General features: G+C 39.0%; 1 protein-coding gene across 1 annotated transcript in view; it reads left to right on the top strand.

Annotated features, from left to right (window-relative positions):
• Nucleotides 1-18196, top strand: part of ABCA13 (ATP binding cassette subfamily A member 13) — a 208376-nt gene that overhangs the window by 137079 nt on the left and 53101 nt on the right. Inside the window, exons 42-44 of the mRNA XM_076330301.1 lie at nt 2469-2577; nt 15607-15661; nt 16210-16387. Coding sequence (XP_076186416.1) covers nt 2469-2577; nt 15607-15661; nt 16210-16387 — 342 coding nt within the window. The remainder of the gene's footprint in view (nt 1-2468; nt 2578-15606; nt 15662-16209; nt 16388-18196) is intronic.

Raw genomic sequence — 18196 nt, 5'->3', positions numbered from 1 at the left:
AGTTACATAATGTAGCTTGAAGGAAGAATTCTAATTAATGTGTGGGATATTGAAATGTATTGTTACACACAATACTCTATTGTGGTTTTTTGTATTTTCTTTTGAATATTGGTCACATTATTATATTTCTAAGGTGTTCTGTGAACACTTGAGACCTTTCCCCTGTTTCAATTAATTGAGGATGTGTCATCAGAATTTTGCTTTATTATTTTCTTAATTGCCTTTTTTTTTTAATACGATGAACACAATTGCAGTGGAGTTTCATTATGTATGTATAACTTTCTATTCGGCACAAATCTTTTTTAAAAAGATGGAATAAGAAACGGGTGTGTGGGGGTGTGAAAAAGACTGGCTACCTTTGATCACTTGCTTATGTTTCTTTGCTCTGGTTGTTATTCGCACAGGAGATCCAGCAGTGCAAAGATTTGCAGTTTTCCTCAGGACACTTAGGTTCTAGTTCACTTCATTTCTTTAAAGAACTCTCTTGTTGATTAAAGAATGGGAGATCTAGTTTGTGTACTAATTTGTGGGAATTGAACTGGAGGAGAACAAAGGAGTTGCATATGAGTTTGCAAAGGGGGAAAGAGTTTGGGATTTGTTCTTTTTTCTTTTCTTTAAACATGGGGACATAAGATGCAGTTGAAATTCCAAGCAGTTGTGAAGACCCCCATAAAGAAGAGTAGAAAATGTGAAAGCTAATGCAAGCAAGAGCAGTGGTAGACCAAAGCTGCTCATTTTTTAATTGCTGACTAACAGAGCTTACGGCAAAGAAGGTTCAAGGGTGAGCGGCATAGGAGAAATCGCAGTGGAGCTCAGAGTGGTGTTTGGAAGCATGATATGGGATAGATGGGAGGAAACTGAATGGATAATTAGAGTGTTGTAAACCTTGTCTCACAACAGAATACAATGTGGAGATCCAAACAAGTAGGCAGTCAGGAAAATAAATCAGAAGAAAATAATTATTAAGAGAGGGAAATAGAACTGAAGATTAGGCAGTTCTCTGCACTGAGAAACAGAGAGAAGAACGTGGCAGGAGAAACAGTCAAAGCCTGGAACAAGTGTCCAAGTAAGGTTTGTAGCTGGATACTACAAGAAAGAAAAAACAGAATTATCTGCAAGCAAATAAAAAAAAAAAATCTAGAAGTTTACACCAGTATCAAGAAGAGGCACATATATATGGAAGAGCACTAGAGGAGAACAGCATCAGAGTGGTGAGAGAAGAATCTTTAGGGAATTTTCCAAGATGTAACCGTATAGATGGTAATTTTAGAAAGGATCTAAGAAAACTGAAATCCTAGCAGAAGGCAAGAAAGACCTATATTAAAAACTGTGCACTTTGCAGTATGATTCAGAATCCAGACACAAAGTGAGAATTGCCCAGCATCAACCTGAGATGTACAAAATGCAGATTAGCAAATAGCTGATATCAAATAGGGAAAGGTTAAGAGTTTTTCAACTGTATAAACAAAAAGGGGAGATGAAAGGTTGCTGTGGAGTGAGGAATAGATGGTAATCAAAGATTATTTTAAACGTAAATAAAACTGAAAACAAACATACATAATAATTTGACCTAGTTTTCAGTATGGATAATGTGGGTTCAAAGGCACTATGATTAACAGTAACGAGGCATAGAAATGGAATCGATTTCCAAAGGCAAAGCAAAACCCAAACCTCAGTTTATTTGGTTTTGGGACATATCAGGTGCTCAGCAATGATTCTAGCACATGGAAGTGTGAATTTTGAGTATATTTATCAAGTCAGGGTGATTCTGCATGATTTGAGGATAAAGTATATGTTACAGCACAATTGCTCCCCTGTGCTCCTCAGAGGGACTGGCTTGCCTCGTCTGCTTTAAAATTTGTCTGTATTAATTTCCTCTTTGCTTAACAAATCACTGATAATTGCTTGTTGAAGGTGGAGATACAGCTTTGTCCTTTATGGAATAGTTTCGTACTCACCTTGTAAACAGTGCCTCCTTGATTCTTTCTTTCCCCACTTTCTACGATACCCTGTTCCTAGACATTTTATGCTGTGTGTCACTTGCAGGTATTATTTAGATAAGTATTTTTTGAATTTCAATAATATTCTCCACTTGTAACACGAGTTTTACTCATCTATTTGTATTTTCAATTAAATTGGCAAATGTTATTTTTGCGTTGTTTTTCCTCTATTTGTTCTACCAAATGCGTGTAAAGGAAGGGACACAGTGTTCCATTAAATCAGAGAATCTCAATTTAATAATTAACATAGGTGTACAGCTCCAACAGTAGAAAACAAACTGCTGCACTCTGTTGAAAGACCTATACAAATTAACTGATTCTGTTCTGCCTAGTTCACCTTCTTCTATAAATAGGTGTCATAACAGGAGAATTAGATATCTTTATGCAATTCTGCATGGTATGGGAGCTTTCAGATCAGCGTTCAGATTCAACTCATTTTTGATTCACCATTTCCATTCTCTCTTCCAGGTGTGGTACAACCAAAAAGGTTTCCATTCGTTGCCATCCTACTTAAATGAACTCAGTAACTTCATTCTGTGGCTGAATTTGCCTCCTAATGTGGATTGGAGACAGTATGGTAATAGTCCTTCTTTAAGTCTTTTTTCATATCTTTTGAAAAGTAGTTTTTAAATAAATAATTTTAAGTATGAAAATTTTTCATAATATAAAGTAGGATCGCAGAGTCAAACATTTCTTGGGAGGATTTGAAAGTGGAGCTTTTAATTAAACAGAAGGTTTCTTTGTGTGAAGAATGTAGTACACAATAAGGTAAAATTTGAATTTACAGCTCACTATGCCGTATGAGTTTCTTACAAAGGACATTCCTGTGGAATAAGTCTAAATTGGTTCACTACACTTGGGATGTTAATCCCTGTGAAACCACTGCTAAGGCTTGCTTAAATGGGATGATTAATGCACAACAGAGTATTAATTTATAACTTCTTTGTCACTTTACTCTATCTCCTTATGTAAATATCCAGGGTAAACCCAGAGTATCCTGGAAATCCACACTGCAATGTGATGTTCCATAGCATCCTGTTACTCAAGGAACAGGAGAGGCTGGTATATCTTACTATTGTACATAACAGAAGAGAGATTAGTATATTTGACATCTGAATTCTCTGATTCAGATATCCCTGAACTGTATAAGAGCTAGTTAAAATAAAAATTTTACAAACTGACTTTTTTAAAAAATTACTGCAGCCAAAGAATCAGCTGTTAACACAGGTGAACTTTTAGGATGTTAAAATCTAGTTTGAAATCTGGGCTTGATAGTTTAGGCTAATTTCTGTTCATTTCAGTTCCTTTCATTCTTAAGGTTCTGTTAAAGAGGAATTAGTTTGGTTTAGAGAAATTTAAAAATAGCTTATGACCAATTTTTAAGAGTTTTTGAAAAGGTAGGATGGTTGTCTGTAATAGTAAAATGATTTTCAGTGTGTTTATGATGAAGAAGGAAGGAAGACGAAAATCAGTGAAAAGGGGGAAGGAATCCTGAGTATCTGAAAATAGAAATTCATTAAGAAAAGTTTCCAGAATGTCAATGAAAAAAGAATAATTGCTTGCTTTCAGAATGGCTGGGGTTTTATTTTTCTAAATGAATTATGAGAATGAATCAAAGGTAATGTATTTCTGCAGAAAGTTTGAATGAAATGAAATCAGGTATTTTAATGAGAATTTTTAATAAAAATCAATTTTTAATCAAGTTTCCCTGCACTTCATGAATATTACTGATGCTAGCTTGTTTTCTGTAGCATTAGATATCCCATTCTGGAACTTAAATGTTTAAGTACACTTATTTTTGTATCTGTCATAGGGAATTGGGGACTTACCATCCAGATTACAGTCGAAGAAAACTATAGTTGTCCCAAGAATTGTGGAAATGTTATGTTTTATGTTGTTGCATGACATAGAAACACAATAAGCTAAACAGTGCTTGATAAATATTTGAAGTCTTGGACTGTCATCCATACAAATATGGGCTCATTATATAATCTTCTGGCAGAACATGTTGGCTAAGTCTCTGCAGAAGTAGAGTTTATGAACTTAGAAAGCAGTTTATTTATGTGTGTATCTATTGGAGAGGTGCAATAAAGATGGATTGGTCATGCTCCTGAGACATAATGCAGAGGGTCCTGTCAGAGAAATCCTAGAAAGAGAAGTCAAGTTATCTACCTATCTATCTGTACGTATGTATGCAATGGATGGCTATAAATGCTTCAGAAGGGACAGGCGAGGAAGGAGAGGCAGTGGGGTGGCTCTGTATGTTAGGGAGTGTTTCGATTGTATAGAGCTCAACAATTGTGATGATGATACAGTCGAGTGTTTATGGGTAAGGATGAGGGGGAAGGCCAGCGAGGCAGATATCCTGCTGGGAGTCTGTTATAGACCACCCAACCAGGATGAAGAGGCGGATGAAGCATTCTACAAGCGGCTGGCAGAAGTCTCTCAATCGCTAGCCCTTGTTCTCGTGGGGGACTTCAACTTCCCGGATGTCTGCTGGAAATACAACACGGCAGAGAGGAAACAGTCTAGGAGGTTCCTGGAGTGTGTGGAAGACAACTTCCTGACACAGCTGGTAAGTGAGCCTACCAGGGGAGGTGCCTCGCTCGACCTGCTGTTTACAAACAGAGAAGGACTGGTGGGAGATGTGGTGGTCGGAGGCCGTCTTGGGCTTAGCGACCATGAAATGGTAGAATTCTCGATTCTCGGTGAAGTAAGGAGGGGGGCCAGCAAAACCGCAACCATGGCCTTCTGGAGGGCGGACTTTGGCCTGTTCAGGACGCTGGTTGAGAGAGTCCCTTGGGAGACAGTCCTGAAGGGCAAAGGGGTCCAGGAAGGCTGGACGTTCTTCAAGAAGGAGGTCTTAAAGGTGCAGGAGCAGGCTGTCCCCATATGCTGTAAGAAGAACGGGTGGGGAAGACGACCGGCCTGGCTGAACAGGGAGCTCTTTCTGAGACTCAGGAAAAAAAGGAGAGTTTACTGCTTGTGGAAGAAGGGGCAGGCAACTCAAGAAGAGTACAGGGATCTCGTTAGGTCATGCAGAGAGAAAATGAGAAAGGCAAAAGCCCAGCTAGAACGCAATCTGGCCGCTGCCGTCAGAGGCAACAAAAAAAGTTTTTATAAATATATTAATGACAAGAAAAGAGCCAAGGAAAATCTCCATCCTTTATTGGATGCGGGGGGTAACATCATCATCAAGGATGAGGAAAAGGCTGAGGTACTCAATGCCTTCTTTGCCTCAGTCTTTAACAAGCAGACCAGTTATCCTCAGGGTATTCAGCCCCCTGAGCTGGAAGACAGGAACGGCGAGCAGGATAAACCCCCCATAATCCAAGAGGAAGCAGTCAATGACCTGCTACGCCACCTGGATGCTCACAAGTCTATGGGGCCGGATGGGATCCACCCGAGAGTGCTGAGGGAGCTGGCGGAGGTGCTCGCCAAGCCACTCTCCATCATTTATCAGCAGTCCTGGTTAATGGGGGAGGTCCCGGACGACTGGAGGCTTGCCAATGTGACGCCCATCTACAAGAAGGGCCGGAAGGAGGATCCGGGGAACTACAGGCCTGTCAGCGTGACCTCAGTGCCGGGGAAGATTATGGAGCGGTTCATCTTGAGGGCGCTCACAAGGCATGAGCGAGACAACCAGGGGATCCGGCCCAGCCAGCACGGATTCATGAAAGGCAGGTCCTGCTTCACCAACCTGATCTCCTTCTATGACCAGGTGACCCGCCTAGTGGATGAGGGAAAGGCTGTGGATGTGGTCTACCTGGACTTCAGTAAAGCCTTTGACACTGTCTCCCACAGCATTCTCCTAGAGAAGCTGGCGGCTCACGGCTTAGACAGGTGTACTCTGCGCTGGGTCAAAAACTGGCTGGACGGCCGGGCCCAGAGAGTTGTGGTGAATGGAGTTACATCCAGTTGGCAGCCGGTCACGAGCGGTGTTCCCCAGGGCTCAGTTTTGGGGCCGGTCTTGTTCAATATCTTTATCAATGATCTGGATGAGGGGATCGAGTGCTCCCTCAGTAAGTTTGCAGACAACACCAAGTTGGGCGGGAGTGTTGATCTGCTCGAGGGCAGGAAGGCTCTGCAGAGGGACCTGGACAGGCTGGATCAATGGGCCCAGGCCAATTGTATGAGGTTCAACAAGGCCAAGTGCCGGCTCCTGCACTTCGGCCACAACAACCCCATGCAGCGCTACAGGCTTGGGGAAGAGTGGCTGGAAAGCTGCCTGTCGGAAAAGGACCTGGGGGTGCTGGTTGACAGCCGGCTGAATGTGAGCCGGCAGTGTGCCCAGGCGGCCAAGAAGGCCAATGGCATCCTGGCCTGTATCAGAAACAGTGTGGCCTGCAGGAGTAGGGAAGTGATCGTGCCCCTGTACTCGGCCCTGGTGAGGCTGCACCTCGAATACTGTGTTCAGTTTTGGGCCCCTCACTACAAGAAGGACATTGAGGTGCTGGAGCATGTCCAGAGAAGGGCAACGAGGCTGGTGAGGGGTCTGGAGAACAAGTCTTCTGAGGAGCGGCTGAGGGAACTGGGGTTGTTTAGCCTGGAGAAGAGGAGGCTGAGGGGAGACCTCATCGCTCTCTACAACTACCTGAAAGGAGGTTGTAGCGAGGTGGGTGTCGGTCTCTTCTCCCAAGTAACAAGCGATAGGACGAGAGGAAATGGCCTCAAGTATCGCCAGGGGAGGTTTAGATTGGACGTGAGGAAAAATTTCTTTACTGAAAGAGTGGTTAAACATTGGAAGAGGCTGCCCAGGGAAGTGGTTGAGTCCCCGTCCCTGGACGTATTTAAAAGACGAGTGGATGAGGCACTTAGGGACATGGTTTAGTGGACATGGTGGTGTTGGGTTGACGGTTGGACTTGATGGTCTTAGAGGTCTTTTCCAACCTTAATGATTCTATGATTCTATGTATATGTGTGTGTATATGTGTGTATATATGTGTAGAGACAAAAACATATGTATATTTTATTTTTTAAAAAACTCAACAGTTTACCAATACTACATGGGGCACTTAAACTCAGTTCACTTTGACTTTTAACTCTCTCTTATTTAAGGATACTGCTCTGACAGAGAAGAACTGTTTACATGCTTTTCCTGTTAAAATGGTAATAAGCAGTCCTGTAAATTAGCAGTCAGAAGACTACATACTGTGTTTCAACACCGAAATCTATTCTTTTTGATTTTTTTTCTCCTTTTGCAAACTGTTTACATGCAAGGTCAGTTCTAGAATATTATTGGAAATTGTTGCGAGGAAGCTTGTGAGGATGTTGCAGAAATGTAGCTTTGTAATTCTGACTTGCATTAACGCCATGGTTTTTTTCACAGGATAACTTTTTCCTGTCAACAGAACCAGTGCTTCTGTATTACTTTTAAGTGACATAAAAATAATTTGACCCTTGAAAAGGGAGTGTGAGAATACAGTCTTTCCTTCCTTCACAAAAAGTAAATCTTGCTTTACTGCAGACCTACTACAATAGGGTAGAGCATTACCATGGATGTAAACAGAGTAGCAACTACTATGATATTGAAACAACCTTGAAAGAGGTCAGCAGCTTATTTAAATGCTCATATAAATACTGAGGAACCTTTTCACTTAGCAGTTATATCCTGTGGGTATTTCTTGAGCACGGACCCAGTTGGAGTTCTCCCAAGTTTTCTGGAGGAGGGAAGAGTCATTACAGACAGTGTGCCTAGTTCTACATGCTTTGCTCGCAGGGACAGACCCAGTAACTTCCACGGGAGATCAGTAGTATTGGTCCCAGTTCGTGATAGGTTTTAGTGATAAGGAGCTGAGAAGGACTCTAAATGCTTTTGTCTAACGTGTTTTCTTCAATCAAGAGGATACAGGGAATATAGACTTAGGATTTTGTATGAGAGTTTGAAGAAAGAAGTTGTACCCAAGAATACAGAGGACATACACTACCTTGCACTGATTTATATCCCGAGAGATTTGTATCTGTTCAAAAAACTGTGAAAAAAATTGATGATTGTTTTTCTTGTGTCAGTCCGAGTTACTGGCTGTTGATCATCCTGAGCATGCAGGAGCAGGAAATGATAGTTATTTGGTGATCAAAAATACTTCCTTTTTATTATTGTGTAATCTGATCTTCAAATCGTTTCTCTGCAAGTGGAGAGATTTATCTTTTTTTCGCCCCATATGGGGTTATCAGTAAGCTTCTCCATGAGGATGCTTGGAAAGTTACAATGTTTGCTTCTTGCAATTTCATGTAAAGAGTGGTATGGTTGTTGAAGAAAATGTGTGTGCCAGCTGGAGGTGCATGTAAAGAGACAGAGCAACAGAAGTTAGCCAGATTGATTTACGGCAGTTTATCATAGCTAATAGATTAGATGTCTATTTTGGAACAGCAGTTCAGGGATACTTCTTGTATGAAAATAGCTCATCTTCTGTACCATGTGGATAGCCACCTCTAGCTTCGTGATCATGTAAATCTGTGTTTCTGTTGTGGAAAAAAAATCTAACTCATCTGTCTTACTGGAGAAGAAACCAAATACATTTTGTTTTCTAGTGGGTTATAAATTCAGAGATACATAATGAAAATGAACATGTTAAACAATTTAAAAAAGTGAGAAAGGCTATTTAACAGAGAAAAAGTAAGATGTACCGGGCTTTTGTCAAAACTCTTCAGCTCTGGTTGGTCTTCAAGGTTATGTGAATGATGTTTGCATGTTTTTAAATCTCTTTCTGAAATGTTGCATTCCTACAATTAGATAATGTAATTGTGAGCAAATAAAAAATGAAATAATGAATTAAGAGGAATAAAAAGCTAAAAGGCAACATTTTTTGCTTAAGCTTAAGATAGAAATTCTGATCAAGTAAAACTACATTATTTTTCACACCTAAATGTATACAGTTGAGTCAGAATGTGTTTATCATGCTGGAATATAGGGGAAGGACTATTACCTACCTCTTAGGGTAAGACTATATAAAGAAATAAGGAGTGGTAGTCATCTATAATGATGTCTGTAAAGTACAGCGGTCAGAAAAAGTTCTTACATCATTACTCAAAGAACAGAAATATATCAATATAGAAAGGCCTTGTGCAATGCAGCAGCCCCATCTCAGGATTTCTATTGAAGTCATTGATTTTTTAAAAACCTTTCATGCTAGGGCTCTTTGTAAGCGTTCATATAGCATCCTCATTTATTTCAGACTTGAGTTCTTCAAAAGAGCTGAAGGGATCAAGAGACCCATTTTCAGCTGAGTTTTGGTGGAAAGTGACTGTATAGTTTCCTGATTGCTTTGCAAATTGTAACTTTAAACCTCTTTTCAAAGGAACCTGTGAAATGGCATTTAGTAGGACCCTTCTTAACCATGTCTGGAAAGTGGGGGGAAAGTAAAATATAAATCATTAATGAGGGTACTGCCTGTGAAATTCTCCATAAAAAATAAGTTGTAATTTTCAGTAAATAGTAATGTCTCATTTTATACAAACAGAAATGTCGTCATAAATTTTAAATGCCCACAAAGAAGAGCTTGTAAAAAGTGTGTGTGTGTGTATATATATGCTACCTCCATTTTTGTTATACGTACTATTTTATTTTATTTTATTTTTTCTAATCTATTTTATTCTAATCTGAAATAAAATGTCTGGAATAAAGAAACCTAGTTTGGTCTTCTATTCAAGTCCGTAGCAATTATGATGTTTAGAATTAGTAGCACAGATCCAAACTGATCTATCTACTCAAGACTTGGCATGCTACGTGACAGAAAGAAAAGATAGTTTACAAAGGAGTGCCAAGAGACAGGCTCAGATACACGCAAAATACAGTGCAGAACCGCAAAATATACCTAAGGACAGCTCTGATTAGCTTACGGTGATGGCATACAAGCTTGAAGACCCTTGAGATTTTTTTCCTCTAGACTGTCCATCCTATACTGAAAAAGTACTGCTTGGTTCATATCACTGTCCTCATTTTTACTGCAAAACCACAGATTTTGTAACGTGTGATTATGTGGAAAGTTGCACCCAGGCAGGATGGACTGGGCTACCAGTGCCTCATGTTCTTCATAACCTACAGGAAGGAAACATTCCAAGTCTCTAATACAGTGCCAAATAGCATGTTGCTTTCTTTTCTGACAGATGGTCAGGTAGTTTAGATTTGAAATAGAAGATCTAGAGCACTTTCTCTTGAAGGTACGGTTTGCAGACTGTTAATAAGATGTTGGTATGGGAAAAGGTGTCTTGAGTTGTGCAGTGCCTGAATGGCAACAGGGCAGGATTGTTCCTTCTACAACCAAGATGCTGTTCATTTCAAATGTCTGTAAGATGGATGCGTTTTCCTTTTTTCTGTGAACTGTCCTATCCAGAATGGAAAAGGATAGTATTTTATTCTAGAGAATGTCATAATGCTTATAACATTTTATAAAGAATTTATTTCACCAGGTTAGGGATACCTTTTTAACATATTGGAATCTAAAATTAGTTTAATCAAGAACAATGTAAGAAAAAGAATAGGATTTTTCAGCCTGGAAGGGCGAATACTAAGGGGAAATCATGGAGAAGCTGAAGAGGGTACAATTAATTGTTTATTGCCTCTTCTACTATTAAGCACGTAGCATGGAGCTCCTAGTGGCATTTCCGATGTAAGTAGTCTCTCCCCCTCCCCCCAACTGGGTTATTCATGAAATTTATAGTTAAATTGTGAAGCTCTGACTACTTCCCTCTTCTTTTTTTCCTTACTAATGTGGCTTGCAGGACTGGTATAAATGCCCTTCTTTCTCAGTTGTGTAAAGATAAATCTTTCACTGAGCAATACGAGAGGTAGCAACTGAGCCTTTCACTTTAAAAAAAAAAAAGAAAAAAGAAAAAGAAAGAAAAAAAGAACACACTAAAAAAATGTAGTTAACTGTAGGCAAAACAACTGAGGAAAGAAAGAAAAAGACATTTCTTAGCTGAAAACCAGCTAAGAAAACATATTACCAAAATAACTTGTTGCTTGTGCTCTCTGTTCGGATTGACATCTGGCTTCATTCCTTTTCAGAACTATACATGCACATATATATCAATTAACATGTAGAGAGTCATGTTTCTTTCTTTGAGATGCCCTCCTCTTCACCCCACTCTAGTCGGGGAAATAGTGCCTCTCATTTCTCAAGCTCTTCATTTTTATATTGGAGAAGGTTAAAAGGTCTAAGAAAGTCCTGGCATCATGGTGTTCACTTACTTTGTGAATACAACATTAAAATCCTGATATAGTATCAGGATCTCCATAGTCACATTTTTTCCTGTTCTTGAATTGCTTACGCAGGGCTTTGGAAAGATTGGAACTGGTGGCTATCACAATTTTTCAACTGTGCCTGTAAAGAAACCTAAATAGTCACTGTAAAAATAATGTGACCAAGTCTGTGCCAAGGACATAGACACAGGAAGTTTTAGGACAATTGGGAAAATTCTGGTTGCAGTTAAATCAGGAGAATATAATGGCAGCTTTACATGGTAAGAAGGCACATAAAGGCAAGAAAGCATCTATAAGTACATTTTGCATTATGCTAACAGCTGTATTGGGACAGAGATTATGTAAAGAAAGATGGTCTAGGTGGTTAGGAGAAATTTAGGAAGGGATAGGTTATAAAAGTACACAGAAGTTTTTTTTATAAAAAAATACATATACTAGCAAATAGCGCATATCAAATGTGTTGGCTTATTTTGCAATTGGAAGATAGTTTATAATTTACTCCTCCTTAGGTTCAAGGGAACTTTTTTTTCCTCTGTGAATTACAAGCTAGGTTGTTGGCTTTATATAAATTCATCACCTATTTTTGGATAATGGCGGCAAGAGAATAAATCATTATACTAAAAAATGTAGCAAATGCAGAAGACCCTCATGTTCCAGACTAACTGAAAAATTTAAAATAATGAATGAAAGGCAAGTATTATATTTAATACATTGATAGAATTTTGAATTCTAACATAGAACTGAGCTTAACTTAACATGGTGTCGTGGTTTAACCTCGGTCGGCAACTGAGCACCACACAGCCGCTCGCTCACTCCCCCCATCCGGTGGGATGGGGGAGAGAATTGGAAGAGCACAAGTGAGAAAACTCATGGGTTGAGATAAAAACAGTTTAATAATTGACATAAAATGATAATAATAATAATAATATGATAATAATAATAATACACAAAGCAAGTGATGCACAATGCAATTGCTCACCACCCGCCGACCGATGCCCAGCCAGTCCCCGAGCAGCGGCCCCCCCGGCCAGCTTTCCCCAGTTTATGTACTGAGCATGGCGTCACAGGGTATGGAATATTTCTTTGGCCAGTTTGGCTGTGCCCCCTCCCAGCTTCTTGTGCACCTCCAGCCTTCTCAGTCGGTAGAGCATGGAAAACTAAAAAGTCCTTGGCTAGTGTAAGCATTACCTAGCAACAACTAAAACATCGGTGCGTTATCAACTTTGTTCTCATCCTAAATCCAAAACCCAGCACTGTGCCAGCTACTAGGAAGAAAATTAACTCTATCCCTGCTGAAACCAGGACACATGGTCATACTTTGGTTAATTGTAATTCAGCAACCCTGGGAAATTTAATCTCAGTTGTGTGTGTAAATTTTCAAAAACGCAATCCTTTGTTTCATCTACATGGTTTGAATGGAAATTGACTATAGAAAATGGTTGCTACTTTTAAGAAGAGCAATTACTTTTTGGGACTCTTCCATTGAAGGAAATTAATTCATTGCAATTTGCTTTTTGATCAGTATTGTATGATACAAGATAGCAAGGAGCATTATGCTATTTAATGTCATGGTATCTTTATTTCCCCCAGCAATTATCTCTTTTTCATAGTCTCTGTTTATTCTGTACTAGAGAGTTATAGCAGTGTATTTCTGTGTATGGAACCCAGGTCAACTGCTGTAGACTTTTGTTTAATAACAATGCCGTAATCTGAAAGTTTTGTTAGTTTCTTCTTGGGATCTGTGCACTTGGTAGGGACAGGCCACAGTGATTTCAGGAGCAGGATTATTTAAAGACACATTAAATATTCCTGAGCAGAAGTTATTCCTTGTAAAAAAAATTTATGGCATTTTTGTCTTTATTATGTTTTGCATGTTTCATTAATTCTCTGTGGGTCTTTTTGAAAGGTTTCAGCAGTGCAGATGATCTTCTATAAAATTCATTGACTAGGTTCTCAAAATGTACAAGTGGGCAAACCTATGTTTATGAGCATGAATACATTTGCACAGGAAATTGGACAAGCATGAATTCATAGCTCTGTTTTTGCTTGTGCATATTATTCTCACTGAATACAACGGCTAATTGATAGCAGTAGAGCAATGGGATACGATTCAGATCAGCCTGGATTAATTCATGGAATATAGTGGAGAACCTTCCTGAATTCCTGGCAAACTGCCCCAGTTCTGGACACTTTATGGGCAATAATTCTCTACCACCGTCCACATGACAGGTTTACCTGTCTCACAATTCTGGGAAAAGGGATGTGAATCAGTAGGACCTATAGGTCTCCAAGTCTTGGCATTTTCTGATCATGGGCAGTATTTTATGATTTGCAATCTCTAAAAATGTTACCCCTTGAGCTGGAGCAATTTTATTGTAGGATTTCTGTCATCTGAAGCTTGGGGGAGGACAGCTTGGTTAGAGCATTCAAATTCTTAATCATGAAGGCAAGACCTTGACAATTGTGGGAAGACCCTCCATAACTAGAACTTGGCTCATGGCCATAAAAGAGGAGGCCTGGAAGACCTATTTCTGCTCTTTTCCAATTTAGCTGAGCACTAGTGAATACAAGAGGCACGTTTCATGTTGTTAACTTCTTGGTTTAGTGCTTCTGAAATTATCAGGATTCCATTTTCCAAAAGCTTTTCTCCATTTTAATTAGATTGTCTGAAAATCAGATTTTTTTTTTCTTTTTTTTCTAACCAGATCTGAAAATAAGTTCACATTGGTTTCAGTTTGTCTGTATGGTAAAAATCTGGTTTAATTCTATTTTTGGCTGCTAATTTCTAATTCAATAGGAATCCTATATATATCTGAAGTAAAGATATTCTTTCTTCTAATACGCACACCTTTATTCAACCATTGGAAAAGCTTAGAAAAAATTTCTGGGAATGAAACTTTTTTCTGTCGTGCTACTTTTCCTTTACATAAATGGAATTTCGGCTAACACTTGGATAGTTTTTTTTTGATATGCCGCTATAAATATATATATATTTATGTAGCAGCTATTGTTTAAAAAATTAACGGTGTGAAAGAAAAACAAAGGAAAACTTTAAACAGTCCCTGTAGGCAAATGACATGAAAGACTTCTGTAAATAGCACACGTATCTACTAGTGATGAATCAAAACCTTATTGGCCTGAATGTTCTTTTGATTTGTTAACTACCATTGGGCTTCAGTGTACAGCTTTCAACTGTATTTGAAAAATCTTTACCTTGTACTAGTTTTGTGTGCGAGTTAATCATCATCCTCTGTTGTTCGGCTTTTTGCCCCACAGTGACTTAGTGATGTTTAGATTGCTTTGGCTTGAAGATGAGGAATGAAAAATTAAAGGGGCAAAAATAAATGTATAGATATACTTGGTCAGATTGCACCTGTTACTGGGATGAAGACAATTTTTATCTTTATACAGCTGGACTCTAACAAAATATGACAAAGTGTGTTCAATTAAGTGGCACCCTGCAGAGTCCATCTAAGGCTACCAACAATTTATTTCTTTGCCAAAGATACTGGGAAGATTATAATTGCTGTTAGGATGGACTTATTTTAGATACTCTAATCAGATAGTGCTGGTTTGATCTCACTGCAAGAATTTCCCGTTGGTATTACGTTACAGCTGGCACACCTGTCAGGTACACATGCAGAAATAAGTCAGGAACAGCATCAAGATGAGTTGGACAGCAACTTTTGCACTGACAAAGTTTTGTACACTCCCCCTCACCCCCATTTTTCTTCTTTTGCTTGAAAAGAAAAAAAGCAAAAAGCCACAGTTTTTGTCCATAAACTACGTTCCAGTTCCGAAGTTCAGTTTGCTAGATTGTTACAGGCTGGTTGTACCAAAAACCAAAATAAGCCTAAGAATGCATTGCCTACTGAGGATTTTTCTTGGTCTCCCAAACTAGGTATCTTTTTAAATTAAAGCTCTACAGTTTCAATCTGAGGTGTGCCTTTTTTTTGTGAATTTTTGCATTTTTTCTCTGCAAAACATCAGCAATCTAAAAATGTTTTTAGTAATGATAAAATACTAATTTCAATAACAACCTACCTTACTCCAGAAGATTAGGTATATGAACAAATTCTACTTTAGGTTTTTTATTTGGTCTCTTCTGTGATGTAGATCCTGCAGCAATATACAATGTTGTTGAACCGATTTCTGCAGTTCAGAATGCAGAAAAGCTGCTATCATTTATGTTTATTCATTAGAATTTGGTGGATCCAGACTCTGGAAATCACTCAACAGGAGACAGTATTTGATTTGGCAGCTTGGTGGTTGACCTCTTTCTGTTGCTTATTAATTATTTAGCCTTTTAATTTATCTTGTGTAATAAGTGGTCAACAGTGTACTCTAGAACTTGAAGTCCTGATGTAGCATTTACTATTTCATAATTTATCTTTCTTTTCACAGGGATCACACTCTACAGCCAACCATATGGAGGAGCCTTGCTGGATGAGGACAAAATGTGAGCAAACTCTTAAAATATGTAACAGCTGCAATGAGCAGACAATTGAAACCTTTAATTCAATAAGTGCGTATGTTGCGTGCAATAGATGTTGTGACTTGATAGATGCAATTCAGTTCCACTGAGTGAAGCATTTTCTGTAGTCTGATGTTTATATGTCAAGTCTACTGTTTATATCATATATGGTTGCATTATTTTGTAGAGAAAAATACTGAATTTACACTGACTGCGTGTTACAGAGTGTTCAAGTTTCTGAAGGTTAGTCTTCTGTGGAGGGGGAAATATTTGCAAAAGCTTCACTTTACTGTTCAGACTTTAAACACACGCTGTGTTCTATAACTCATGTATAGTTTTGTAACTTAACACGTCATCTTGCTCTTGTTCTCTAATTAGATGTTGACAGTGTACAAACATGGTGTTTACAAACAGGATTGAGGTCCTAATGTTTAGTGTTGTTTTGGTAAGAAGTTGACCTTGAAAATGTTTGGGTTTGGTGAGGTTTTTTCCCCCATTGTGTTTTCATTATGCCATTTTGTTTTGTACCCTAGAATGGAGAATGTTCGTCAGTGTGGAGTAGCACTGTGTATCATGCTGGGTTTCTCTATCCTTACTGCATCCATTGGAAGTGCTGTAGTGAAAGACAGAGTATCTGGCACAAAACGCTTGCAGCACATCACAGGCCTGGGTTACAAAACTTACTGGCTTGCTAACTTCTGCTATGATATGGTATGTATCATGTGGGGCAGCATGTGTTCAGGTGTAAATTTTTAACTAGTTTGTCATAAATGAGCAAAAGGAGATATGGTCACAAGACAGGTGAATAAGATTTGAACTGTGCAGAGCAACAGCTCTTGGCTATCATGTTAACAAGCATTGGGACACCATTCTTACTTTAATACTGTCAGATAAAATTATTTAAGGCAGGGATTGTGTTCTTCATTTTCCAAAGTTGAATTGTAAGGTAAAGCATATGTCAGGTTTAGGTACCTACACTATTTTACAAATAAAAAGAAGCTGGCTAATCAACCTAGACAGAGAGAATCTTCCACACAGCAGTTCATAGCAGGAGTTTCTGTGCTTTGAGTTGCCACTGACAAAAACCTTCAGATTATTGGAGAAGCCTGAAGATAATAGACAACTGCTTTAAAGGCATAATTATGTTGTCTGTTGGTAGGTAATATGAGAGATACTCATGACTGGTACCTTTTATTTCTGGAAAGATAGTAGAAAATATTATTTATGAATTCACATGCACAGAATGACGTAGATCAGAAATGGGTGAAGTCTCTGTCCTGAACATTTATTTTTCTCATACAAAGTAATTTCTACTATTGTTAGTATTGCAAATAGTATTGTCTGCATGCAGTTCATTAACAAATCTGAATATCTTCTCTTCTTTTGAAAATATCACAGAAGTTATTATTTTTCCCTAAATCTTACCCTTTTAATCAAATGTAAAGACAGGAATGCCACTGAGACCTGACTTTGGCATGTCGGATTTAGGCCAACATAGTTAAATGAAATAGGAATTTGTTGTGGTTTAACCTCAGCCGGTAACTAAGCACCACGCAGCCGCTCGCTCACTCCCCCCCAGTGGGATGGGGAGAGAATCGGAAGGGTAAAAGTGAGAAAACTCGTGGGTTGAGATAAAGACAGTTTAATAGCTAAAGCAAAAGGCACGCACACAAGCAAAGCAAAACAAGGAATTCATTCACTACTTCCCATTGGCAGGCAGGTGTTCAGCCATCTCCAGGAAAGCAGGGCTCCATCACGCGTAACGGTTACTTGGGAAGACAAACGCCATCACTCCAAACGTCCCCCTCTTCCTTCTTCTTCCCCCAGCTTTATATACGGAGCATGACGTCACATGGTATGGAATATCCCTTTGGCCAGTTGGGGTCAGCTGTCCTGGCTGTGCCCCCTCCCGGCTTCTTGTGCACCTCCAGCCTTCTCAGTCAGTAGAGCATGGGAAGCTGAAAAGTCCTTGACTAGTGTAAGCACTGCTTAGCAACAACTAAAACATCAGTGTGTTATCAACATTGTTCTCACCCTAAATCCAAAACCCAGCACTGTACCAGCTACTAGGAAGGAAATTAACTCTATCCCTGCCGAAACCAGGACAGAATTTTTGCTTACCTTCTTCAAGAGTGAGAAGTTGATTTCTGTTTAGGCCAATAAGCAAAGACGATGAAATAGAATTAACTTTCTGAAGTCACTGCTAGTCCCCAGTTGCTGATTTTTCATCAGCTGTGTAATGTATCTCGTTTGGATTTCATTTAAGCATGAATTCCACAAACTATCTTCAAATATCTTTTTCAAAGGTGACTCTTTAAAAACTAAAATTAAAAATTGGTCTGTTATATATGTGGGTATATACATCTCTGTGTGCGTGTGTGTGTGTAAATATATAAGGCATACATATATGTCCCTTACTGAAAGGCTTTTTCATAATTCACTTGTGATGAGGCTTGCTACAGTATTAGTTGAGTGTTTGGCAGGAATTTGAGATTAGGTCATCTACTTCTGGGAAAGGGA

Source organism: Aptenodytes patagonicus, chromosome 2, assembly GCF_965638725.1.
Source record: "Aptenodytes patagonicus chromosome 2, bAptPat1.pri.cur, whole genome shotgun sequence".
NCBI classification, from domain to species: domain Eukaryota; kingdom Metazoa; phylum Chordata; class Aves; order Sphenisciformes; family Spheniscidae; genus Aptenodytes; species Aptenodytes patagonicus.
This window is presented reverse-complemented; position numbering and strand designations above follow the sequence as displayed.